This window comes from Indicator indicator, chromosome 10 (assembly GCF_027791375.1).
Source record: "Indicator indicator isolate 239-I01 chromosome 10, UM_Iind_1.1, whole genome shotgun sequence".
NCBI classification, from domain to species: domain Eukaryota; kingdom Metazoa; phylum Chordata; class Aves; order Piciformes; family Indicatoridae; genus Indicator; species Indicator indicator.
Genome location: NC_072019.1, coordinates 3,219,322 through 3,245,595, shown reverse-complemented (window position 1 = coordinate 3,245,595; position 26,274 = coordinate 3,219,322). Strand labels below are relative to the sequence as shown.

Genomic DNA, 26,274 nt, shown 5'->3' with positions numbered 1-26,274 from the left:
GCACTTTTATGTATGCTGTAAGTGCAATGCCATCTTCAGGTTTTGAGAAGGGAGGAGGCAAATAGCTGGCAGCAAGAGATCCTTACTGAAATGAGTTTTTTGGGCTAAAGAATTATTTTCAAGCAGTAATAGAGTAAGTAGTTTTCTCACATACATGTACACAGTACATTAAAAGCAATGCCTGCATAGAGGGACATCTATCAAGATTATTTTTTTGTAAATAATTAGCGATCTCTTTGGGTTAAAGTAGTGTATAGAAGCCCTAGCATAACAATGCCAAAGCTCCAAGACCAGTGGTGGGCTGCAGCAGAGCAGAGAGGGGCTGGGAGCAGGAGGCATCTGAGGTTACTGCATGGTGTGTTACCAGTGTGTGCCACAGTGCTACTTGCTACCAGCTGCTGCTGAATTACTGCTGAAGTCCCTGGCCATGGTGTGTGCATGGGTGCTAGAACCATGCTGCAGGGTTCAGTGCTGGTCTGCTTTCAGGAAAAAAGAGAAAAATGCAAAGGTGTGAGACAGAAAATTGCATCATTGGCAGGGAAGGAACCACTCCTTGTTACTGATGGATTTCTGTTGTATCAGGTGTAATATCCAGGCAGCATGCTCAGCCATGTGGAGCTTGAGAAATAAAGATCAGCTGAAAGCCATTGAGTACTGACCATGTTTAAAGAACTCACTAGATTGTTCCAGTCTTTTGAAGACAAGTGAGGAATATGCTTGTTTTAATGATTTAATTACTGAACTAAAACAAAAAAATCCATTAATTATCATGCTTTTCCAGTGATTATATTGGACTAAATGTGTCTTGTAATGTTGCATGTGCTTTGTACAGGCTTATGTTTCAGCCTAGTCACTATATGTTCATGAGGAACTAGGCGAAATTGAAATGAGTGGGAAACTACAGCCTGGATAGGGATAGCACTTTCCTAAGCTTTTGTCATGCATGTGTTATGCAGTGTAAAGTGCATGTGTCCCATGTAACTTCTCTCACCCTTTAACCACCTGCTACTTCCTTCTTTCCCAGGGGGAAATTTTTGTATTTTATTTTGGTGGAGACTCAAGAAAAACAACCCAACGAAATAAAACCCCAACCTGTATTGTGGGGGATAAATTAAAACCAAAAGTAAAAAATGATACTCTTAGATTGGAAGACTGTGAGATTTGTAGTGGTTCTCAGCATCTCCAGGAATTTGCTTCCAGTTTGTCACCTGAAGATCAAACCACACATGACATGTGCTAGTCATAGTGCTTGCAAGCAGGTGCCTAGGTATTGTGATACAGATTGTGTAAGAATGAATGGGAGAAGAGCAGTGGACATTAGAGGCAGAACTGCTGCATTTTATGCTCGCAAATCTCCATGCACTCCCTATCACAGCTTTTGTTTTCATTTGGTATTAGTTAATATCTTTAAAGGTCACTTCCAAGCCAAACCATTCTGTGATTCATTCTGTGCCACACACTCCTGGCTGACAATGCCAAGTCTGCCTAAGGCTGGTTTTCTTTGGGAGATTTTGGAAAAGTACATACGTATTTGTGTGAATAAACTTCAGATACGCTTTGTTAGTGTTCCAGGATGTTTACATTGAGTGCATTTGGAATTTCTGTGAAGTTTGGCCACATTGGAAATTGGGTCTGTCCCATACTTTCAGCTGTCTGAAGCTGACAAATTGTGCAGCAGAGAAAGATGCCTGGCTCGAGAGTCAAAAGGAGATAAATAACATGTCATTTATTCTTGAAAAGGAGTTGGAACAGATTCATACTGCCAAGCAGACAGTGTTGGGTCAGGAATGGAGGTTGAGACTGGGACCTGGAAGTGTGTATGAGTCATCAGAGGTTGCACTGAGAAGGGGAGGTAGAAACTGAGAGCCAGACACATTAGCCTGCCCTGCTGGGAGGATGCTGTTTGAGAAGAGTTTGAGGGTAAGAGGAGCTGGAACATCAGGCAGGGAAATTTTGTGTAAACTTACTCTGTCTCAAGGGGATCATAGTTTGATACAGTCCTGAAGATATTATTATTTTAGGTCTTGTGCTGTTAGTTTTTGATTATTTTTGGCTTTTGCATTTCCAGAGCCAAATGAATTTGCCCTGAAAATGAATTTAGCACCAGGTTCTTTGTTGGGCAGTGCGTACTGCAAAAGAGAGAGGAGGATGTGAGTGGGTGCAAGGGGAGGCAGTGAGTTTAACTAGTGAAGCTATTCTGAGGCATGTATGTGAAGCTAGTTTTCTCATGTCAGCCAGAGCGATATTATGACATTTAATAAGTTATTTGTAGAATTTTAAGCCTTTGTTTTAGTTACCATTTGTCACTGTTGAGGTGCACTCAAAGCCAACAGGCTGTTGCAGGCGTGTGCTGGCTGTGCTTAGGCCTTACTTAGGAAAGACCTTAATGAAACACCCTGTCCATTCAGACCTGGAGCTGGATTCCATGGAGCATGTCAGCCAGAGTGTGGGGCCAGGGCTGCAGCTGAAGGAAGGACTGGGACTCTTCCATGCTGAGGGGAAGGGGTGAGGTACAAGAGGCAGCCTGGATATTGGGTTGGGAGATGGGGCATAAAAATCCTTGAGACCATTGATATATAAATGCTCACATTTTATGTAATTTGGTGGTCTTACAGTCTCTGTCTGATTTTTCAGGGTGTCCCAAAACCAAGTAGGACAGCATTTTACCTTCGTGCTCACCGACATTGAAAGTAAGCAAAGGTTTGGATTTTGCCGTTTGACGTCAGGAGGCAAGGTCTGCCTCTGTATTCTAAGGTGAGTTGGTGCAAATTAAAATTGAGTCAAGCAGTGAATATGGGAAGAACACAAGTGAAAAAATGTTTTGCAAACTCTCTGCTGATGTTTTACTTCTGTCAGGGCATCATTTCTCTGTGACCATTGACTTCATGTGAAAAGTGATCCCAAGCCCCATGTGATAGCATTCGTATGTGAGGCTAAATAATTCTGTTTAACATGAAATTGACCCCAGTGAAATACTTCCTCTCTGCTTTTTCTTTCTTTTCCCATAAGATAATTGTTTTGGTACTGAAAAAAACCAACTGTTTAGCTGTCCTAAACCCCTTTTAAGTAAATTAATTAAACAGAGTGATTTAATTAAAAGGCAAATTTGCAATTTCTGTTAAGAGCCTAGCAGCCTGTAATGCCTGTAGAGGCATGTGCTGCAAGAGCTAAACTCATGGGCAGGAGAGAGGCTAGTCTGAGAATTTTGGAGAGTAAACTAGGAAGTTTATGGAGAAAAGCAGATTATCAGATATTTGGACAACACAGAAATCAGGCATTCATGGAAGGTGCCATTACAGGATCACAGGATGTTCGAGGTTGGAAGGGACCTCTGGAGATCATTGAGTCCAACCCCCTTGCCAGAGCAGGACCATAGAATCTAGCACAGGTCACACAGGAATGCATCCAGATGGGCCTTGAAAGTGTCCAGAGAAGCAGACTCCACAACCTCTCTGGGGAGCCTGTTCCAGTGCTCTGTGACCCTCCCAGTGAAGAAGTTCCTCCTCATGTTGAGGTGGAACCTCCTGTGCTATAGTTTCTATTCATTGCCCCTCATCGTATCCCAGGGTGCAGGTGATTTAGAGCCTGTCCCCTCCCTCTTGACCCCCACCCCTCACACATTTATAAACATTTATTAAATCTTCTCTCTTCTCCAGACTAAAGAGCCCTAGGTCACTCAGCCTCTCCTCATTAAGGTGGATCACATTGAGTTAGGGGGGAGACAAACCCAACACAGATTTGTGAAAGAGTAACAGTAAAAGAACATATGGAGGGGTAAAGAAAGACCAGGCAACATTAGGAACTTGCAGAGCAGTGCTTAAAATTACTGAAAGTATCACATCAAGACTTTTGTCAGCTTTTAAGCAGATTCCAAACTAATGTTGAGAGCCAGTACAGTGGACATTTTTGGCCATGTAGCTTAAAAAAATAAGTATTTGCTCTAAATATCGGGGGAAAAAAATCAGTGCTATGTGATGAAAATAGCAAAAAGAAAAGATTTTACTTTGGAAATTAATTTACTTTCCATGAACCTGACAATACTTCTTGAATAATACTTCCCAAAGGCTTAATTCATAGGATTTAGAAGTGTGTAATACTTAGCCCTGTGATACCTTTTGTTGATTTATCTTGTTAAGACTCAGAGTAAGAATGTCTTTTGTCTGAATTGATCTTTTCTTGCCCCATCAAGCCGGAAACAAGATTATGAACTTGTGCTCCTAGCATTGTCTGACTAGCTTCTAATGCTACAGTAATAAATGTTTAATCGGTTATGCACACTCAAGTATGCTCGTGGAGCGCTGCAAAGCAGAGAACACAAATTCTCAGCTTGTGTAAACTGAAGTATTTCTTCTAACATTTCCATCCAGACATCTATCATCTAAAGGTTAGCCAATGGTCTGTTACCTGGTAGAAATAACTAGGAAAATGAAAAGTGACAAGCTATAATTTTTCAGCAGACTATAATCAAAGCATTGCCTTTATGGCATTTACTGTGACAGTTTCAAATTTACAAGGCATAGCTGAATACATAACAGCACTAGCTTCATGGCAGTGGAATTCTAGCTTGGTAATCTGTTTCTCTCTAATTTCTATATTTATTGTCAGACAGAAAGAGTGTATCAGTGTTTCCATCTGATACGTTCTAGTATCCTCTCTGGTTTCTGCTCTGAGTCCAAGATTCATTAGCAGTGACCAAGTGAAGGAAGACTCCCTAGCAGGTTTCTTTGGGCATTTACCTGGCTCTCCCTTGTACGTGTTTGTTGATCTCAAATTAACCAAAATCAAAGAAATCTTCTCAAGTGCATGCCCTCTTTTCATCCAAAGCATGTCTGGCTGTTCACACTTGCTCTCTTCCATACATCAAAATCACATACGTTTATCATCACTGCTTGTGTGTACACATGATGGCTGTGATGTAGGAGCAGTTCAAGCTACTTGTCTGTCACAGCTATGTATACAAGATTTTTCTATAAGCTCACAAATGCAGGCATACATAATTGCCACATTCATGTGCTGTGCACGGGAGTGCATTGCCTCAAAGAGGATTGTATTAGAATTGCTGACTAGGGTTTAACAAAGATGAGTAGAGAGAGTCAAATACAGAAAACTTAATTGAATTAAATGGCTGTAACTAAAATCTAAGGAAGAATCTCTGGAAAGAGGAGCAGTAACAAGCCAGCTAAAATGATAAGGAAATACTATAGAAATCTGAGGAGGATGATGTGTGGGGAACAGAGCACAACTTTTGTCTTGTGACTATCTTTTGTGAATGGTCTCAGGCCATGTGCTAATCTATGCTAGGCTAGGGCTGCTAAAGAGAGAACTTTAACTTCTGAATGTGATTCTTAAGTGAAAACTGAAGAAAAGACTGCCTGTCCTGAGGTTTTGCACCAACAACCTAAAGCTGCTTGTAAGATTAAAGTCTTCTGGTTTATCAGACTTCTCCCTATAATTCATTCTTGATCTGAAACTCTAATTAAAGGAAGTAGTCTCTAGATTTGCAGCCACATGGTTCTGCTTTAAATTGGATAGTTTGAAAAAGCAAATATACCTGTGCATATGAAAGTATTCTGTAAGTTTTCTTGGCTTTTTTGTTTTATATGCATGTGGATATGAATTAAATAAGCAGAATTTTCTCCCAAATTAGAATATTTGAAGTTCTCTGAATGTTTATACAATGACCTAAAAAATCCCCCAAGGTATCCCGAATTTGAGGCATTTTTGCTTGAAGAACTCAATTGTGATGCAGTGTTGTCTAAAATAAGCATACAGACCTTGACTGCAGTTTCCAAATTCGAAATGTGACTACTAACCACAAAATTGTAGTAAGATGAGAAATAAAATTTTGGATTATTCCCCAGAAGTTTGATGTGATTCCTTTGCAAATTATGTTTTGTTTGTTTGGCTTTCTTTAAACTGCACTGCTGCTTTGTGAAGCTCTTGGTGTGTATCCTGCTGTGTCACCTCCACCCTCTTCACAAACTGCTCATGCAGCCCCATAAGCATAAAGGGCACCACAATAGGAATATTGTATTATACCTTATTGTGTTCATATACTGAATCTTCTGGGTTTTATGTTTTAACTTAAGTAGTATAACAGTACTATAATTTTGGCAGTTGAGATTTGAAGTGACACAGTAGAAACTGTAGTGTTTGCTTTTGAATAATAGAAGGAGACAATTCTGGCCGTGGTTCTAAACTTCACTGCTGTTTGCAGCTTACTACTTTCTGGGTGTACATGAAATTGTTTGACTGAAATTTGGTTTGTTAAAAATCTTGAAACTGCTGACGGGCTCTGAAGTTGGCCTTATGAATCCAGAGGAATGCAAAACGCATCATTAAAATTCTCAGTCTTAGATTTCATTAATTTCATGACTGTAAAATTGTCACCTACATTTCCAAATGAAATGGCCTAATACTAATAAGGAAGACAGGTTTATGTGGTAAGCCTTTGTAGTTCTTCAGTTCAGACCACGCTTGGAGCTTTCTAGCTCTTCCTTTAGGCAAATCCCTTGGAAGCAGAATGTTTCAATTTTACACATTTTGTGTCAATTTTCCAGACAGAAAAGTAGCCCCTAGACATTAGACGTTTAGCTACGGAAAGGCAGTTTCCTTAGTTTTATTTGATTACTAGAAGTTAGATTCCTGCTGATAGTTCAGGACTGTTAGTGGTTACCTGACTATTTGACAGAAAACATTTCCTCTCCTTTATTTAACCTTTGACTTGTGGATGTAAAAGTTTTATCAGAGCTATAGTAGAAGCACCAGAGAGGTGGAAGTCTACTTATGGCAACAAGAGTTATGTGTGACTTTGAATAAAAGTCTGAGCTCCTGCCTTGTGGCTCGTTTGGATTAAAAGAAATTGCTAAGTACGTTTCTAATTAACCATGAAATATCTTGGGCTCTTGCTTTCGTGACAGGCAGTGGCTGTACTTTTAAATAGAGACGACTGTATGCTCAGCCAGGGAATACTTTGCTATTCAAAGATGTTTATTATAGGAAAAATGTTTTTTTGGCAACTTTAGTTAAACTGTTGGATGTTGTTGGAGGTTGCTGTGCGCTTGCTTTGTATGTTTGTTTCTCAAGCGGTTATTGATTGTAACGAGGAATGCAAAGAAAAATAAACAAGAAGCCAATAATAGTTTCATAGTTTAAGGATCTAAATTATTTTTATTTGAAGCTTAGGCTTCTGAATACATTAAAACTGAAAATTAAAGCTCTGTTTCGTCCACTGTGAAGGCTCTCTGTTGATAACCTTTTGATGTTTTTATAAGACAGCAAATTAATTACGAAATGCACTGCTTGTAAATAATCTTAGGAATACAAATATGATGGTGAGGTCTTTGTTGTAATGGACTTTTGATTTTATTTTTTGATTTTATCTGTTGTTAAATTAGATATTAGTGTGACAGTTCTGAGTTAAGAGTAGTATATTGCAGGTCTTCTCTATTAAACTCAGCCATTTCAAAACTATTTTTTGCAGACAGCGCATTTCTGTACTGACTTGAAAGAAATTGTTATCCAACCTAACAGATGTTGGTGGGCATTTGTATGCTGCATGACTTTTCTGTAAATAGACCAGTTCTCCTATGCTAAACAAAGATGAAATCATTTTACAGGACTTATTAATAGGAAAATGTAAGCAGATTCTTTTACCTGTTTTTTTAGCTATTGAGCACAGAAGGGCCATGTACAGTGCTTTGCCCCATGTGATGTACTGGGTAAAGATGTAAAGTCTATATCACGAAACTGTTCATCTAGGAATAAATCTATTTATAGGAGTAGGCCAATTAATAGTATTATTAACACCTGTGGTTGCATAATCAATCTCTAGTGGAAGAGGAGAAAAATATTGCTTGACAGTCATGAGGATGTTACAAAGTAAAAAGAAGTGATGCTTGCTCTTTGAGAATCTGAAATACCACCTTAGAGCTGTGTTTATGAACAAACACAGCCTGTATTTATGCACACACACAAATGCACTCTTCATTGTTTATGAAAACAACAAATGTAACAATTCATTATTGTACTAAATTGATAGCAATTAGCAAGGAAGTAAAATAAAGATGTTAAGGGACCATTTTTGCTTTCCAGTACATTATTGTAGTATTTTGTGGCAGGAAAAACAATGTAATGAAAAATATTGACAAAAACTTTTTCAATTCAACTGTGCTTTTGAAGAGCTGAAGAATATTATGCGGAAAAGAAATTGAGAACAGGTCTTGGTGGCTTTTGGTTTCATGTCATGTAATGTAAAGTACTTGTTACGTCTTTTAATTTTTCAGGTTTAAGAGGAACGTTGAAATGATATTAACCTCATGTCTGTGGTTATAAGGCTTAAAGCAATTCTTTTTCCAGTCTTTCAGCTCAGATAGGAATGTGATATTTAAAAACTCTGTTGAAGTAGTCTGGTTTTACGGTGGTTTTTATTTGTGGTTTTGTTACATGAAGACATGGAAGTGTATCATTGCTTGATTTTGCTAAGGGAAGAAATTCTAGTCTGAGCACTCTGGTCAGCATGCCTTGCCATATGAAAGAAAAATCTCCCTTGGCTTTATGCTAAGGTTCATTCATTTCAAATAATGAATTTGACCTTTTTATGCATAGACTTGAAAACTGCTTTTAATTTTTCTTATCACAGTGAGAGGTGAGTTGAGATGCTAGATGCGAGAAAGAAATGTGGTTAATATTTTATTGAAGTAGGAACATTTATTTTTGTACCATGCTGTTCGTGAATGTTCAGTTTGAAAAATGAATGATCACGTAAGATTTTAGAATGTTTTGCAGCAAAATATGCTGTACACTACTAGTGCAGAGGTGATGACAAAAGGCTGGAAGTCTTTAAGATAATCTAACCCATTTCTGTGTCTAGTGTTGTAAAAATACTTTGCAATTTATACCTGCCTTGTGGCTTGACTTGGACAAAACACTAGAACAGCTTTCCTGTCCCTACTGTAAGTCTAGGCTGGTAAAAAACTCTTCAGCAGCTCTGACATTTGCAAGTACTCTGAATGCTGTGGTAAACAATTTGTTTGCCTTTCTATGCTGCATTTCAGCAACATGTAAAACCAGATTAGCATGATTTCAGAAGAGACTAGAGCAGGAGTCCTAGGTGGAAGAAAATGTAAAGATTAGATGCTTTAGGTGCTGTTACAATGGGTGTTAAACAAGGGTGTGCAGTGTTAAATAGCGTTACATAGGTGCAATGAAGTAAATTTTATGATAATTTAAGAATATATTGAAAAGCAGATGCAATAATGTCACACCTTAACTACTGTCAACAATAACAAGCATTAAAAATGTCTGTGAGCATTAAAAGGTTAAGGTAGCTTTGATTAATTGCCAGTACAGTGTATGGTAAAGTGTGATAAAGACATGAATGCAGTGGCTCTAGAAGCAATCATTACCTCTGTGGCTTGGCAAGAGTAAATTCATGATGGTTGGTTGTGGTTTGTCTTTTAAGACCAGCAGTTAAACATTTATAAGGATAAAAAAGTAATACTACTAGAAAATGCATTAAGTGTAGCTCTGTTCAGATTTCTACTGTTCCTCTTTCTTTGTCTTAAGAATTGGGATCTGTTTCTAAAGCCTTGCCATCTGTGTACTGAGAACAGAGGTGTTGCAAAGCAAACAGGGCACTTCTCTGGGCTCGCTGCACAAAAGTAGACTGAGTTTCCTTACCAGCCAGTGTTTTTCATAGGAGATCTCCTTTCTCCATCAGGGGAAAACATTTCTGTTATGCATACTGGTATTTTTCACTTGCTGTTAGCATGTTGCCTGAAATATATAAATTTGAACTTTTAAGGTGTTTCCAGAGCACACACTAAAGCTTTTAAGAAATGTATGGAAAGTATGCCTGTGAATTCACACTGCACTAAGTAAGAGAAACTCTGTAGTAACTGTGGTACAGTTACATATGGATATGTAATGTAGTAAAAATACTTTAGGCTTTATTTTTTTCCTAGCCTCCCTTCTAATTTTAAACAACTGCTATTAACCATACTACTACTATTTTAGTAATGTTCTTTATGATAATAATCTAACAGATGCCAGAAGATGTGTAATTTGTAAATAAGGAGTAATTTATTCTGGTACTACTTAGTTTACCCAATTTCCTACATCTGTATCAGGTTTAAATAGTGATTAGTTCTGTAGCATGCAGTCACTGTTAAAGGTAACTGTTCTGTAAACCAAGTGACAGAAAAATGGAGCTGATACCACTGTGAGTTTCTTTCCTCATGTTCTTTAGTTATGTCTTACTTATCTTGGATTCTGTTTAACTCAACAGTTGTTGGAACTTCAAGCAGGTGTCCCAGTGTAAAGAAATGTAGCTTTGCTACTACCAGTGATGGGGAAAGGCTTTATTTGCAGTGTATTTATATGTGGAAAAATTAGAAAAATGTGCAAGTCAGGTTAATCATAGTAGTATTTTCTAAGCACTGAGAAAAATACATGATTATTTTATTAAATTGCTTTTCCTCCTCCTGTTTTAGTTACCTTCCATGGTTTGAAGTATACTACAAGCTCCTAAATACCCTGGCAGATTATTTGGCTAAAGAACAGGTAACTTTAATAATATATTCTGTAGTGTTTAAAATTTTGGTATAATTTTGAACCAAGTTTTTGCATTCATTGTAATGAAATTCAAAGAATACAGCAGCCACTGTCATAGAATCATAGAATTGGTAGGGCTGGAGGGGATCATCTAGTTCCAGCTGCCCCTGCTATGGACAGGGACAATTCGCACTACATCAGGTTGCGCAGAGCCACATTCAGCCTGGCCTTAAAAACCTCCAGGGATGGGGCTGCTACACCCTCCCTGGGCAACCTGTTCCAGTGTCTCACCACCCTCAAGGGGAAGAACTTCCTCCTAACATCTACCCATTTCTAGTTTTGCTCCATTCCCTCCAGTCCTATCACTACCTGACATCCTAAAAAGTTCCTCCCCAGCTTTCTTTTAGGCCCCGTTTAGGTACTAGAAAGCCACAATAAGGTCTCCTTAGGCTCCTAAGAGCCTTCGCTTCTCCAGACTGAGTATCCACAACTCTTTCAGTCTGTCTCCATAGGAGAGGTGCTCCAGCCCTCTGATCATCCTTGTCGTCCTTCTCTGGACACTTCCAGCACGTCCATATCTTTCTTGTAATAGGAGCCCCAGAACTGGATGCAGCACTCCAGGTGGGGTCTCATCAGAGTGGAGTAGAGAGGAATCACTTGAATCCTACATTAATCTTAAAAAGCTGCTAAGAAAGTACCTTTATAAAGTGTCAGTCTTAGTATAAACAAGTGCTCAGTGAGCAAAGTGAGAAGTGTGAGCTAAGTGTCACATCACTGGAGATCTGTATGATGTATTGATTGTAAACTGTAGATGTCTGGAACTATCTGATTATCAGTTGCAAACACTTTTTTTTTTCCAGACCTGCATCAAATACGATGTACTGTTTCACCCTTCGTATTAACTAAAAACTACCTCTCGTAATTCTGTCATCTCAACCAGCAAGACAAAATTACTTGCAGCATTTGGTGAAGAATCATGAGAGTTTAGTTTGCATATTCATGAGCAATTAGATACATTGCAGCATTACACAGTAAAGGAAATACTAGCATCTGTCTTCACTGAACACATTAAAGCTATACCTTTCTGCTTTAACTATATTAGTGTACTAGATTGTAATAAAAACCCCAAAAGCATAGTGTCAGCCATATGCTGTAGACTGGAAAAGTCACTAAGAATAGACACTTCTTGTGCATTATAGTAAATTGACTCTAGTGAATGATGATATTTTGTGTTAAAATGCAATAGGAAAGTTTGCTGTTAGCTATGTTTAAATAAAGTGCAAAATGCATTTAGGTCTTCTATATGGTGTAATGAGACACTGGTTTTGACCCCCATTTCACTGTGCTATAGTAAAAAGTTGTTATTAAGGTTGTCTTTGAGAGAAGGGGTAGGGATTGTTGTCATCTTTTGGTTTTTGATCACTGAATCTGGCATTGCAGCTATTACTGCAACCAATTTAAATTGCTGGGTTATGTTTGTTGTTCTGTATGCTGAGAAGCTACTTCGATTGCGTCAGTGTACAGAAGTATTTTGTTGTACTGTCTGGTGCTGTATTAGTTGATGAGGATGCTGTTAGAAGATGTTGTTCCTTCCTGGCCCAGGCTAGACCCAAAGTCATGTTTAATGCTATAGCATCCAGTGCCATCATCGTTTTTTCACGGAGTGGTGGAAGCTTCCTGCAATCTCAAACAATATGTTTCAAAGCTGGCTCTGGCTTGTCACTGGCAGTTTTGGTTTTGCTTAACAATAAACTTTCATCTCCCTGAGCAAAACCTCTAAACTGAACGAAAACCCTAAACCAAACAAAAACTCCATCTGCATAGAATCATAGAATCAGTCAGGGTTGGAAGGGACCACAAGGATTATCTAGTTCCAACCTGCCTGCCATGGGCTGGGATACCTCACACTAGATCAGGCTGGCTAGAGCATCATCCAGCCTGACCTTAAACACCTCCAGGGATGGGGCCTCAACCACCTCCCTGGGCAACCCATTCCAGTGTCTCACCATTCTCATAGTGAAGAACTTCTTCCTCACATCCAGCCTGAATCTCCCCACTTTCAACTTTGTTCCATTCCTCCTAGTCCTGTCACTACCTGATATCCTAAAAAGTCCCTCCCAGCTTTCTTGTAGCTCCCTTCAGATACTGAAGGCCACAAGAAGGTCACCTCGGAGCCTTCTCTTCTCCAGACTGAACAGCCCCAACTCTCAGTCTGTCCTCATAAGAGAGTTGCTCCAGCCCTCTGATCATCCTCGTGGCCCTCATGCATCTCTTTCCTAAGTTAGTGTCTCTTTTTAGAGCTCAAGTTGGGGCATCCTAATTAAACACAGTAGCTGCATATACTTTTTAGTAAACCATACAAACTATTTTATGAGCCCTGATGAATTATTTTAAAAGTGTACACTAGAGCCATGCAGTATCTAGTAAAACTCTGAGTAGGCAGATATGGCTAACAGTTTTAAGAAGAAGATATCCAAGATGCACAGACCAGCTAGACATATTGGCACAATTTTCAGTTGCAGATAATGTGATCCATTTGATGAGCGTATGAGGAAATGGTAGCATCAGCCAGGTTGGAAGAGATCTCCAAGATCATCCAGTCCAACCAATCACCCAGCCCTATCCAATCAACGAGACCATGGCACTAAGTGCCTCATCCAGGCTTTTCTTGAACATCTCCAGGGACAGCGACTCTACCACCTCCCTGGGCAGCCCATTCCAATGGGCAATCACTCTCTCTGTGAAGAACTTCCTCCTAATATCCAGCCTATACCTGCCTTGGCACAACTTGAGTCTGTGTCTCCTGATGTAAATATGTAAGAGTTTGACTTGCAGATACGATAATTTTTTGAGGACTGTAGCTGGCTTGAATTTTATACTTAATATGTGCATTCTTCACTGTGAACTGCAATTTGCTTTCTCATTAAATACAGATCTCTCTTTGTCAGTATATAGTTGGATGTGTAATAAATGGTAATTAGTTTTTATACAATAATTAACTACCTTTAAAAATATTCCCTATAGGAAAATGACTCAAACGATTTGTTAAAATCATTGTATAGCCATCCTGTGCCAAAGGCGAATGCTTTAGTCAGCTTAAGTGTGGTAAGTATTCTTTGTTTAACTCCTACCCTTGTTACTGACAATGAAATGGTAGCTAAGTTTGAAACCACCCCTTCATATAATGGTGTACTTATATTGTTTCTCATCCTTAACCAGCTTGGACAACCTTGTATTTTTTTTTTCCTCTCTGTTCAGAATAGTTTGTCTGTGTGTCATGTTGTTCTTTTAAAGCCAAAGTTATATAGAAGCAAAAATTGGAATTTTGCTTTGTGGATGAGAAGGTAAACTGCAGTGGGATCTTGCTGTACTAGAACTACATTTTTGTGTCCAGCAGTTTCATATAGATCATTTTGGTTTCTTCTGCTGTGAATCAAGAGACAGTAGCTCTGTTACATCTGAGTAGGTAGATTTGCAGGACGGGACAAAACTGTGTAAGCTGGATTCTTTCCCATCTTCCTTCCCCTTCTTCCTAGTTTTGCTTGATGATGCAAAAATGCTGTAGACAAGGTGGTAGGTGAAGTCTACTCTGTTACTTGATACTTTCAGCACATCTAGGTGAAAGAATGTGTCCATGCCTACCTTGCTTTTGTGCTCTGAGTTTTAGTGATGTGGGACTAGACATGGATAGTATGGCAAGGTGGTGGCATTGCTGCAGAAACATCCAAAAATGAGCTGATCCTGAAGTTTTTAACAGAAGTCGCTATATGGACACATTTAAATACATTTGAAAAGCTTGCATGAAATGTAATGCTACAGAGCCTCTGCTGTCTCTGGGACATTGTTTATGCTCACAGAAGCTGTGCTATTACTGCACACACAAGTAACTGAGTGCAAAGAACTCTTTCTTGATTGGACTATCACAGCTTGCAGGGCACAGGAAGATGTGATTTCATTAAGATGTCCCTTACACACATACTAAAAGATCATTAGATGATTTATCTAGACATTACCTGTGTCATTTCCGATCGCCTTCAACTAATTTATTTTAGGGTTGAGCCCAAAAGCTTCAAGTAAAGTAAGCACAGACCCTAGAAAAGCATCTGAGCTTGTTATGGAGGCATACTGAAATAGAGGGTCTGCCACTTCTGTTCCAGTAGTTACTCACCCTTGCTGCTTAATACAATGCTGCCCTTATTTGATTTTAATTTGTCATAGTTGAGATTCCTTGTTGTGCTTTTTTCACTAGACTGTAGAGGCTAAATATTTTTCCCCTTGAACAGTGCTAATCCACTGTAGTTGGAAGTCCTTCCAGTCTTGTGTGTTGTTTTTCACCACAACAACATACTGATTTTTGGTGCTGCAGTTGGAATTGTTTCTGTTGCTAAGTTGTTGTTTCTTTTTTTTGTTGTTGTTCTTACTGTTCTCAGTGTAATATTTTCAAGTTAATTTTCAATTCGTAGTACCATCGCCAAGAATTCTTCTGTGTACAAATAATATTTTGCTGTCATTACTAGCAGTATGAAAACCAGTTCTAGTTTGGCCACCCAAAATGCTTTATAAAGTCCTTTAAAGATCCTATTGAGGTTTAGAGGGACACAGGAAAGTTCTAAAGATATTTTTCCTTGCGTTTCTTGCGAAGTGTTGCCATCAGTGTTGCAGTTCATCTTTCCTTGAACTTGCTTACATCAAAATGAATATTTTGGTGAACCTGGAAATGGATGTTGTGGTGAATACAGCTGGCAACACTGGGAAGACAAATTGCATGCAATAAAGTTGGTCCTTGCTGGTTTTATTTCCATGTTATCTGATTTTATTTTATTTTTTCTCCAATTTTCTTTTGTTCCCACTAGCTTGTTACATCAAAGAGTTTGATAATCTTTTTTCACTTGAGCATTGATTATCTAAATGAAATCCTCTTGCCAAATCCTTGGCTGCAGGTAGTGTTGAGCAAATATTGTGGGTTCAGATGAGGCAGAGCAGGAAGGAATAGGTTAGCCTGAATCAGAATGTTTGTTGGATCTGCATGCATCTTTTTTTTTTTTTTTTTTTTTTTTTTTAATGCTTCATGCTGCAGGAAGCAGGGAAGTGTTTGTGGCCATTTTCAGCTGTAACTTCGTGTGCCTAATCTTGTTTATTATTGTTCCTTTCTTGCTCCTTATATATTGTAAATAAGCTAGACAGGAACCATCAGTAGTTAAAAAGAAGTTACGGTCTGAAATCTAATTGTAGAAATGACATCATGAAGTGGCTTTTCATTGTGCCAGGGTGAGTCCAGTTCAGATCTAATGATGCAGAATTAAAAAGATCCCTCCCCCATTTACTCAGGTACACTGCAGGGTAGGACTCAGAAGCAGAGGTTTGATGCCAGACCACAGTGGTGCTTAGGATTGCATCTATATAATAGTGCAAAAATTATGCCCAGTATCTGGATACATGATGTTTTCCAGTAATCCTTTTTCAGGACACCAGAATGCCTTGGACTTGTTAGGGAGCAAGTTCTACTCTACTCTCACCTCTCAGTCCCAGTAATGAGTATTCTGGAGCTGAAATTTATAAGAGTTGATCATTCTGTGGAACCTGAGCTTGAGTATAATTTGTGCCACTTTTCTTTTACCCATAGAGGGTTAACAAAAGTGATTTTTTTTTTGTTGTTAAATCTGTTAATTAATATAGGGAAGAAATAAAGAAAAGAAAACCCAAACAAAGCCAACATATTTTCAGCCACTATTCTAAGTGTGGAATATTACAGGCATTAGAGTCAGCTTTGTGCTATTTGTTGGAAAACTAAAAATTCAATTGTTAATCTTTCTCTCATCTTGCATAAGAACCAAGAGATGATTTTTGCAAGTGAGCAAGTTTTGAAAAAACAGCCTTGCCTTGTATCGGTGAGTTGAAAAGGCACTGACTCTTTAAGGCCTATTGTAATTAAAGAAATAATTACTTGCTGTAGGATATCTCTGTTGATTTCAGGCTTATTTATACCTGTCCTTTGGGAGATTCTGCTGCTGTCTTTAACCTAGAAGAGCAGACTAATCTTAATGTACCTATTCAGTTTAAATCAATCTAACTTCAGAGCTATGTGTGTATGCTTCATAATCCTTTCATAAAAACTTCAGCCAAAATCAACCCCTTACATTGACGAACAAAACTTGCGTTTTTCTAGTCCCCTTTTTAGAGAAAACTTGGAACAGGACAGCAACTATTAATTTAGCATCTCTTCCAAGGTCGTACATCTTCCTAAGGGAGTTCACAAAGATGTGCAAGGACACCATACCACATTATTTTTGCTGCTTTATGACTCTTAATGACTTCAGTAATGGGTCTTTGCTGCTCATAGTTCTGACTTCTTTTCCTGTTTAATGAGTGAAATATTATTACTTTGTTTAATTATAAATAATTACTTCTCTAAGTTATTAACTTCATTACTCAGAAATCTTTTGATAAATATTCCGTGACCTTATTACATATAGGAAAGAATTTTCTGTTCTCACTATGCTTCTGAGGAATGCAGGCTTCCATTAATCTGAATTCTTGACTAGAGAAAAAAAAATATCTTTTTTTTCTCTATTGATGCCAAACAATAACCTGGGATATCTATTGTGCAAGTCCTGTGATGTTTATGAGATGCCCTTTTTAAGTGTCCCCCCCCTTCTTTTGTTGATTCTTAAGTTTTTAATTATTGCCAAATGACCTAATTTGTGAAGAAAATTTTCTATTAAATGCATCAAGCTGTTTTAGTAAGTCTCCTATATGGAGTTAATGTTATTAATAAATTTTTATTTTTGTTTGAACACAAGACACATTTAATATCTTATGGACTTCCTTTACGCTTAGGTGTCTTTGTGTTGTCAATCGTAAAATATGCTATAAAAACAAAGAAAATCTATGAAAAAGACCAAAATTCCATTAAAACCAAATAAAAACTTAAAAGTCATTAATTGTCACGTTTGCTTAGTAGACACTTGAGGGTTGGGTTTTTTTTTTTTTTTTTGTCCATCAAGAATTAGACAAATAGTTAAAAATGCCTCAAAATTACTGAGCCAAGTCCATGTCTGATAACTACAAAACACACTAGATTAATGAGAATAATTTCAATTACATCTGTTTTGGATTTTAATCCTTTTTATATTTACGTCCTAGATGGCCTCAGACTAAGCTGCATGAAATTGTTAATGTGTTTCATAAATGATTGCAGAATCCCAAGCTGTCAGACTTTGCGTTTCTGCTGGCACATTTTTGACTGAAAGATGTTTGGAAAGAGAAGATAATATAAATATATCTTGAGCAATAATATTTCTATTGTAATTCGTTTTTCTCATGTGAATGATTTTTACTTTGCTATTCTAAATTTACATTTTTGTTTTGGCTGCAAATTTTAAATTGGTGCTTGAGTTCATCAGTGCTCCTCTCAGGCTCATGGCAACATCTGAAGCTGACTAAATTTCAGGGTTGTTTCAGAACTGCAGCCCAGCGTTTTGTTCCCTTGGTTTGTGTTTTTTGTGCTGTACCAGAGCTTGTCATTTCATGTCGTGGTCTGCTTAATTCTTTGCCTAGCAGTGGTAAGAGTGCTATTGGGAAAAAAAAATAATGGATATTTGCTTAAGTAAAGATGGGGGTGGAAATCCTAAAGGCTGGGATTTTTTTAAAAAGAGAATTTTTGTTTCCTGTGTGCATAAATGATTTATTGTTTTTCCCCATTGATTAGCACTCATATTTCATTACTCCTGATACAACTGGATTGCCAACAATCCCTGAAAGCGTAAGTATGCAGTTTCTTTTTTAAATATTTAGGAGAAGTAGTAGCCTCATTCTGGGGATAGTGCTGAACTCTGCTGTTATCAATAGGAGGGTTTTTTGTGTTGTGTTTTTCCCCCCCCCCCCCCAAGACTTGTTTTTAGAATGTGATTGATGTCTATTATTACAACCTTTAGCTCGTAAGTTACTGTTGCATTCATCATTAGCCTGTTTTAAAGCATTAACAGGGCACCCTACTATATCCACCCTTTGTTCATAATTACTTGGCTTTTCTACATTTATTTGGATTATGTATGTAAAATATTCTACTTCTCCACCTTGTGTTATTTGAATATCTGCCCTTGAAACACTACATTGCTAAGCTGCAGAATGAGCTATCAAGACATGCAATTATTTTTTTTGTGTGAGAGGGCATTGCTTCAGGATTTCTGAAAACATTCCCTACCTGCTTACCTTTGGATGGTATCCGTGCACCAGGAATGATGGTGGTGGTTATTTTATTTTTTTAATGAAGACTTACATTCTGTAGATGCCAAGTCCTTGGTGATGCTGTAGGTAGACTGCAAATGTGAAATCTCAGGTTGCAATCTCCATGACTTGTTTATCTGGATGACACCTAATAAAAGACCTGTGAGATTTTCTGCTTTCCACTCCTGCATTTAAATGTAGAATTAGCAGTGGATGCATAGATGTTCATTTTTTACACTTCCAATAACTTCCTTCTGAAGGTGAAGTTGTTGGGAGTTCACGACACTACAAACTCAAGCAGTGCTGTAGACCTCATTCTCGGCAGGTGTTGTGGTGTTAGTGCTGAAAGTGTGCTCTGTAGCGGTGCCTTGGTGGTGAGGTGTGGTGGGGAAGGAGACTGGTGGCCTGTTCCTGCCTCTGCACTGCAGGGCAGAGGGGAAGTTCTGCCTCCAGTGCCCCAGGCAGGCAGCAGATCCTGGGCTGCAGGGTGGGATGGAAAGGAGACAGTGCAGGGGAAGCCTAGGCTGGCAAAGAGCGGCTGGCTGCTCATAGCAGAGAGATGGCTGTGGTGGCAAAAAGGAGTCTGGGCCACGAAGCCAGAGAGTGGGCTTCAGGAAAATGGAGGATCTTGAGGTAGTGCCACTGTGGATTTAATTTCTGATTCTGTGGGAGAAAGGAAAGTAATTTTCCAGGTGCCTTTCTATAACTATTTTTTTTCACTCCATTTGTAAAAGTCTCATCCTGCAAAGTAGTATGGTACTGATGGAGGGTTAGAACTTGCAGGGGCTGAAGAGTTGAAGGTAATTGCACTAAATAAGCAATACAATTAATTTCTTATTCTTTATTATAAGACACATATTTCAGGGCAGAAACTTTTCAGATGTAATACACAAGTAACTGTGACTCTCTCAAACATACTGGTCTGTACAGGATTGCAAATTCTTTTTTTTACCACAACTTTTGCATCACAGAATCAGCATACCATTATCAACTAGTGTTAGATAGTGTCTGAGGTAAATTGGACTCAAATTATCATGGTGCATCAGCCTCTGACAACCAGTTAAAAGTAGCATTTGAAAGAAAAAGATTTCTTTCTAAATGAAGTGTTTGTAGCCTTATAGATCTTGTTTTTATCTCTTCCAGAATTTTATGCAGCACAGACCAAGAATAACACTGTACTTGGTGTCTTTGAATGAATAATGCATTTCTGAATTCACGTGAAACTGGGTTGTCTGTTGGATCTTCGTTTGTCTCTTCAATATCTTTTTTTCTATTTAATATTGCAATGTATCAAAAAAAAGGAGGTCAACCTTCTGATCATCATCTGGGCTTCAACTAAAGTTAGCTCTTCATGTAGTCGAATGTGTAAGGAGATAAAGCAGCAGCGCTGTCTCACATCCACTCCCTGGCTGCAGAGGGCCCTGAGCTGGAGTGGCTGCAGCCATGTCCCCCATGAGGGGTGCTGACAGCTGGGGAGCCTTTACCACCTGTCTTGCCCTCACTGTTTGTTCAGGTGTGCATTACCTTGCTGCCATTGTTGGCCACACTTGGGCTAGACTGACAGTTCTACTCCTTGGGTTGGCGTGTATGGTTGATGGAGCTCCTGCCCTGATGCTCAGTAATAACTTGTTTTTCAGTGGAGATAAATGAGAGTTCTGGCTGCAGATGTGAAAACAAATGCGTGAGATCAGATGCTTTGTATGATGTGCAGTGTATTAGTATATTTTCATACATATCCTCTACAGTTACAAGACAGTGCTGTTTTCCTAGGCATTTCTGCTCATAGCTGCTCTAGCTTATTCAGAACTCGTACGTCTCTGGCACTGTGCCATGCAGAAGTACTGTTAAGTTCAGTTGGATCACACAGATCGCTTCCCTCCTCCCACCTTTTTCCCCCCACTTTTGTGTTGTCTGAACAATAAATAAGAAATGCTGTTAATTTTTCATTAAACTCCACAGTGGGAATAACAATGGGTTCATACTAAGGGTGAGAAGGGTGGCTGCAGGAAGGGACTGAGTACCTTCTCCCAGTGCTGATGGATGTTTGGTGATGTCCTGGCACATAGAGCTGAAGCAGAAGCTTGGTGTTTTTCAGCAAGCTGTTTTGCTGTACTTGAAGTAGAATAAAATGTGTTGACTTTGGAAGAACCTGGGAAAACAGCACAATTCTATTATTGTAGCTATGACAGAACAGTTATTGCAGGTGGGAGATTTGTTCTTGGGTTGGAAGTAATGTTTACCTTAGTGGCACATGGTGCTATTGATACAATACCAAATTTCATGTGTTTTTTCAAATATAAAAAAACCAAAATCAACAAACACAACCAAACAAATAGGCAAATCTAAAGTCATAAGCATAACCAAATGAACAAAACATTAATATCTTACCTGAAAGCTACTTTTTCATTTGCTTTAAAACCAAATCAATTATTCTTCAGGCATACAACTTTTAATTCAAAGGGATTTCTTTAGTAGTTTTTGTTGAGGTTTTTAGTTCACTTACTAATTGGATTTTTTTTTTTGTAAGTAATACATAATGTGTTCCACTTAGCTACTTCTGTTGCTATATTGTTAACTTTTTATTTATTTGAACAGAGAAACCTCACTGAATATTTTGTTGCTGTGGATGTGAACAACATGCTGCAACTTTATGCCAGTATGTTGCATGAGAGACGAATCATTATTACCTCTAGGAAACTAAGCACTGTAAGTACTTCACACATCTCCTTTTAAGTAGAATATATTGAACATTTCACAAAATGACCCCCAGACCTTTATGGTATTAGATATGTTCCATGTGTACTTATAAGACAATATCTACATACTTCTCTGATATATGGTTTTAGTCTGGCTCTTGAAGTACAAAAGTCTGATTTATCTAAGACCTACTCAGATACATTAAGTCAGGTTAATTATTTTTCTTATCAAGAGATGAGAGTTCTTTGACTCTCCTGAGTTCATTTCTGTGCCTTCTAACCTAAAAAGAATTCTTAAGGGCTATTATAAGATCTTTATTATTCACTTGTGGCTTATTCCATTGGAGCTACTTGAAAGAAATCAAGGGTCTATAATAATAGCTGCTATCCTAACCTGGTAATAGGTAGATTCATCTTTGTTAGAGTGGTTTGGGAGTGCATACTGTAATAGCTCTGGCTTGGAGCAGCTCTTCAGACTGATAATAATGTACAACTGAAAATAGCTTTTTTTTTTTTTAAATTATTTTTTTATTAAAGGTTTTAGGCTACTGCCCACATTAAAATGTCATTTTTTCCCCTTTTGCCTGCTTCGACTCCTTAATAAACAAATGTTGTGTTTAATTTTGAAAGTATACCTAAACATTAGTTTATTATTTTATTCTTCACACAATTTTAGGAGCTTTTAAAACATCCTACGTTTTGAAAAGATGCCTAAGATTAATTTTTCATTAGTAGAAAATGTCACTTTATAAGCAGCTTTCGTCACAGAGTACATTTGTTAAGCACAGTCATTGAGGATACCTTTTTATTTTCCCTTTCCCCATCAGTACTGCATAAACCATTTTATTTCATGTGCTTTCTGTGTTGGAAAATCAGCTTTATGTTCCTGAACACTGCGAATTGAACCATCAAATAAATGAACAGTTATTTTCAACACATAGGTACAAGGTGGGATATAGTACTAAAAAATAATAGTTTCAATTGGCACTCGTGGGTGCCCATTTCCAGTACGGAAGTGTGCATGTAAGGAGTGAGAATTTGGGGATTATAAACAATGGATAAAACCCCTTTAAATCTTTCTTAAGTCAAAAGTGAATTAAGGATTCAGAATTGCCACAAAAGGTTCATAGGTTTTACAATTCTAGGTGATAGTAGCAATCATATAGCTGCTTTACTCTTATTTCAAACATCACAGTGTTGGGTCTCTGAATCTTCAGTCACTGTAGCAATGAGGGAAATGCACAAAGACAGCACTTTACCAGTGGTTTGCAGAGTGTGGAGCTAACTCAGTCCATGCTGGTTGGAGAGTGAAGGAAAAATGAGGCCATATAAACACAGGCCACAGGAACAAGTGAAACCCAGAAAAATAGGTAGTGACTGTTCTAAGCAAGCTTCACATTAGTAGTCACAGAATCACAGAATGGTAGAGGTCAGAAGCAACCTCCAGAGATCATCAAGTCCAACCCCTCTGCTAAATCAGGATCACCTAGGGTGTCCATACAGGGATGCGTCCAGGTGGGTTTTGAAAGCCTTTGTAGAAGGAGACTCCACAACCTCCATGGGCAGCCTGCTCCAGGGCTCTGTCACCATCACTGTAAAGAAGTTTCTCCTCATGTGGAGGTGAAACCTTCTGTGTTCAAGTCTGTATCCATTGTTCCTTATTGCTGTGCACCACTGAAAAGAGCTTGGCCCCATCCACTTGACACCCACCCCAAAAATTTTATGCTATCTTAGGAAATCTCTTTATTCTATCACACTTTTTCTCCCCCCCTCAAAAAAAAACGCAAGCATCTAGGGGAAGAACTGAGTGTTACAAGAAGACCACCTATAGGCAAAGAAAATTTGAAGGGAAAGCTCTTTCAAAGAACCTGGCTTAGCAGAAATTTACCTGATGTAGCAAAACATAGGAATCATGATGGCAGCTCTGTGCCTGTGGAATATTCATTCTGTAGGTGGGCACATATCTGTCTGCTTAACACGATTTCATATCGTATTCAGGCTGCGTTTGGATCTTCTCAAGACTTATTTTTGTTAGGCTGAACGTCTTAGCTGGTCTCTGTTGCTGTGGTGTGGCTATAGGAGGTATGGGAATCGCACTGCACTGACCGAGACCACCTTCTTTCTATGCTCGGATTCCAAGCTCTTTGGAGATGTAATGTGCTGCTTGTGAGAAACTGTAACTTGGTGCAGAATTCAACTGTTTATTCCAAACTTCTTAATGAAATAAACTGATACCCTCAGTTTAAAATAACTTGTATCACTGTCCTGAACAAGGATAGGTAGCAATAGCAGACATTTATAGTAGCATTTGGACATCCTGAAAAATGTCCCCAAACTGTCAATGTAAGCAGTAGATTGCAAGTCAAGTCCAAAAGGTGATAGTGCATCAGTTTCACTTTCTTCTGGTTATTTTTTTCACTCTACTCTCATTACGTAAGTCATAGCTAAATGAAATTATCACCACATCATATTGGATTCACTTTTGCTGTAGGGCTAGGGTAATTTTTGCTTGCACTGGTGAGTTACGTCTGAAAAAATAGACCTGGTTTATCAGGAACTCAGTCAGAACTGATACCTGCTAATCAGTTTCATAAACAGAACAGGACTGTTGCCAGATTTATTTCTTAGCAGAGCAATATAGTTCAGAAAGTAAACAAAACACTTCTCAGTATCTGCTGTAAGAACTTAATTAACTGCCAAGAATGATTAAATGTAGTTTTGGCATAAGTTATTTCTTCTTTAAAATGTCAGATTGCTTGATCTAATACAAATACTCCAGTGATGTGTATTTGGATGTTAGCATTTGCTAGCTTTGCGCTGTTTTGCTGTGGTATGCAGAACACAGCAGGCAGGTACTTCTGTGCTGCAAAGGTCGTGTTTTCATATTCCTAAATTACAGCTTGAGACTTGAACAGATTATTTGTTCAAAAACAGTGCTATCAAGTACAACTTTCTGTTAAGGGAGTTGTGCCTTATCTTTGGGGTTAACTGAATATCAAGTGTTTATGCCAGTTCATGAGGACTGGGTTGTGATGTCACCTTGGAGTTATCAGCTCTGTTTCGGTTCACTATTTCAGGGCAGTGACTGATAACAAAGGACATAATTCAAGGCCTTGCTCACTTTCTCCTCACCCTTCATGTAGGGGGCCAGGGATGGAAAACTACACTTACTTATGTACAGGGATTCTTTGTCTAGCATTTCTGCCTGGTAAATTTCATGCTTTTATTATCCTCAAGTAAAAGGATTAGTCCTATTACGGAAAAAAGGGGGAAATTATGCTGTATTTAAATAGAAGGCTATTTAGGAGAAATGGAAAAAAGAAAGATTTCATATTTTAAGCTGTTGAATAGAGTTTATTAATTTGAGGGAGGAAAAAAAAGAAGTAGCATTTTATCTTGAGAGTATGTTTCAATTGTCAGCTTGTATTTGATTTCAACCAAACAGGCTTTGTTTTATCTGCATCTTCTGAGTTTTGATATGGTTGTGCACTCTTTGTGTCTGTCTTTAAATTGATTTTCTGTGTTTTTACCCCCTTTAAAAACTCCTTTGGTGGAGATCTTTGTCTGCTTGCCCTACTGATTACCACCAAGATATAAGTGGAAACTTCCCACCACTCCTTTCTGTCATAGCTTCTGGGTCATTATTTGCTCTAACCGTTAATTCTTTTATTAGCTTGACTTTCCAACCACTTTAATAATGTGATTATCGCCAACCTCACAGCTTGCTTCAGGCTTAGTGTTAGAGTGAGATGGATTCAGCTAGCCTGCGGATTATGCTCTGTAAAGTCTGTTTGTAGCAATAAAAATTACCATTTCTGTCTTTTGAGCAGTAAAGAGAAACAAATTATGTGGCTTTGGACTAAATGAAAGGATGAACAGAACAAAGGAATTGATCTGTTTACAGAGCTGGCTGGTGGTTGTTTCACTTCAGCTGCTAAAGGAAGACCTTTCCGAAATATCATGCTGTATATTTTTGCCTGCCACCCTTTCCTCACACGTCACTGCATCTGCATGCATTCTCATTAGTTGCATGGAGCTGTATGAGTTGCATTGCAAATAATTTTTTAATTTGGCCTTTCTATAAATTATTGAAGTGCTGGGGATGGCTTTTCCAGGAAGACTGAACTACAGCATTGATTTTATGCATGCTGGAGGCAGGCCCTAGATGTTTCAGCCCCAAGTGCACCTGCTGTGGTAGTCTACCAGAACATCATACCACACTCTCATGTATTCAAAGCAAAGGAATAAATCATGATTTTACAACAGTGCATCAGTTGACTTATTGCTGTTTTGTGACCGGGGGTAGGAAGGTTTGCTGTTTAAAGCCATGTCATCGGTTCTCAAGTCACTCAAGCATGAAAGCTTGTCATATGCCTCTGTAATTGTACCTCACCAGTCTTTCCCTAACTAGTCAGCTGGGGCTGTGCATTTTGTCTCAAACACCCGGCCTGGCCAGTGTCTGACAGGAGCTTTCTCATCATCCTGTCAGTAATATGCTAACTAGAGTGTATCTTCTGCAGACTACTCTGGCAGGTGGAAAGGATGCTACTCTTTAAAGCAAATGTCTAAATGTTGTCTCCTTTTTGACCAGTATTTGTTTCAGCTAATACAAGTCTGTTGCATCTGAGAGCATGGTGGTGGTAAGAGTTCCACTTTGCGCTGGCTGTAGGTTTCTTTGGTGTTCCATATAAAAACAAATATGTATGTCAATTAAAGATTGATTTGTTTAGTTGTTTTGTGGTGAAGGAGCACTGGATATAAATTTACACACAAATACACGTTTGCAGCGTCACTTACT

The 26,274-nt window shown here is 38.5% G+C and overlaps 1 protein-coding gene across 1 annotated transcript in view; it reads left to right on the top strand.

Moving 5' to 3' along the window:
• DENND1B (DENN domain containing 1B) overlaps positions 1–26,274 on the top strand; it is a 161,506-nt gene that overhangs the window by 67,671 nt on the left and 67,561 nt on the right. Inside the window, exons 5-10 of the mRNA XM_054384311.1 lie at positions 2,635–2,754; positions 10,494–10,563; positions 13,579–13,659; positions 16,383–16,442; positions 18,263–18,316; positions 21,376–21,486. Of these exons, the coding sequence (XP_054240286.1) occupies positions 2,635–2,754; positions 10,494–10,563; positions 13,579–13,659; positions 16,383–16,442; positions 18,263–18,316; positions 21,376–21,486 (496 nt within the window). The remainder of the gene's footprint in view (positions 1–2,634; positions 2,755–10,493; positions 10,564–13,578; positions 13,660–16,382; positions 16,443–18,262; positions 18,317–21,375; positions 21,487–26,274) is intronic.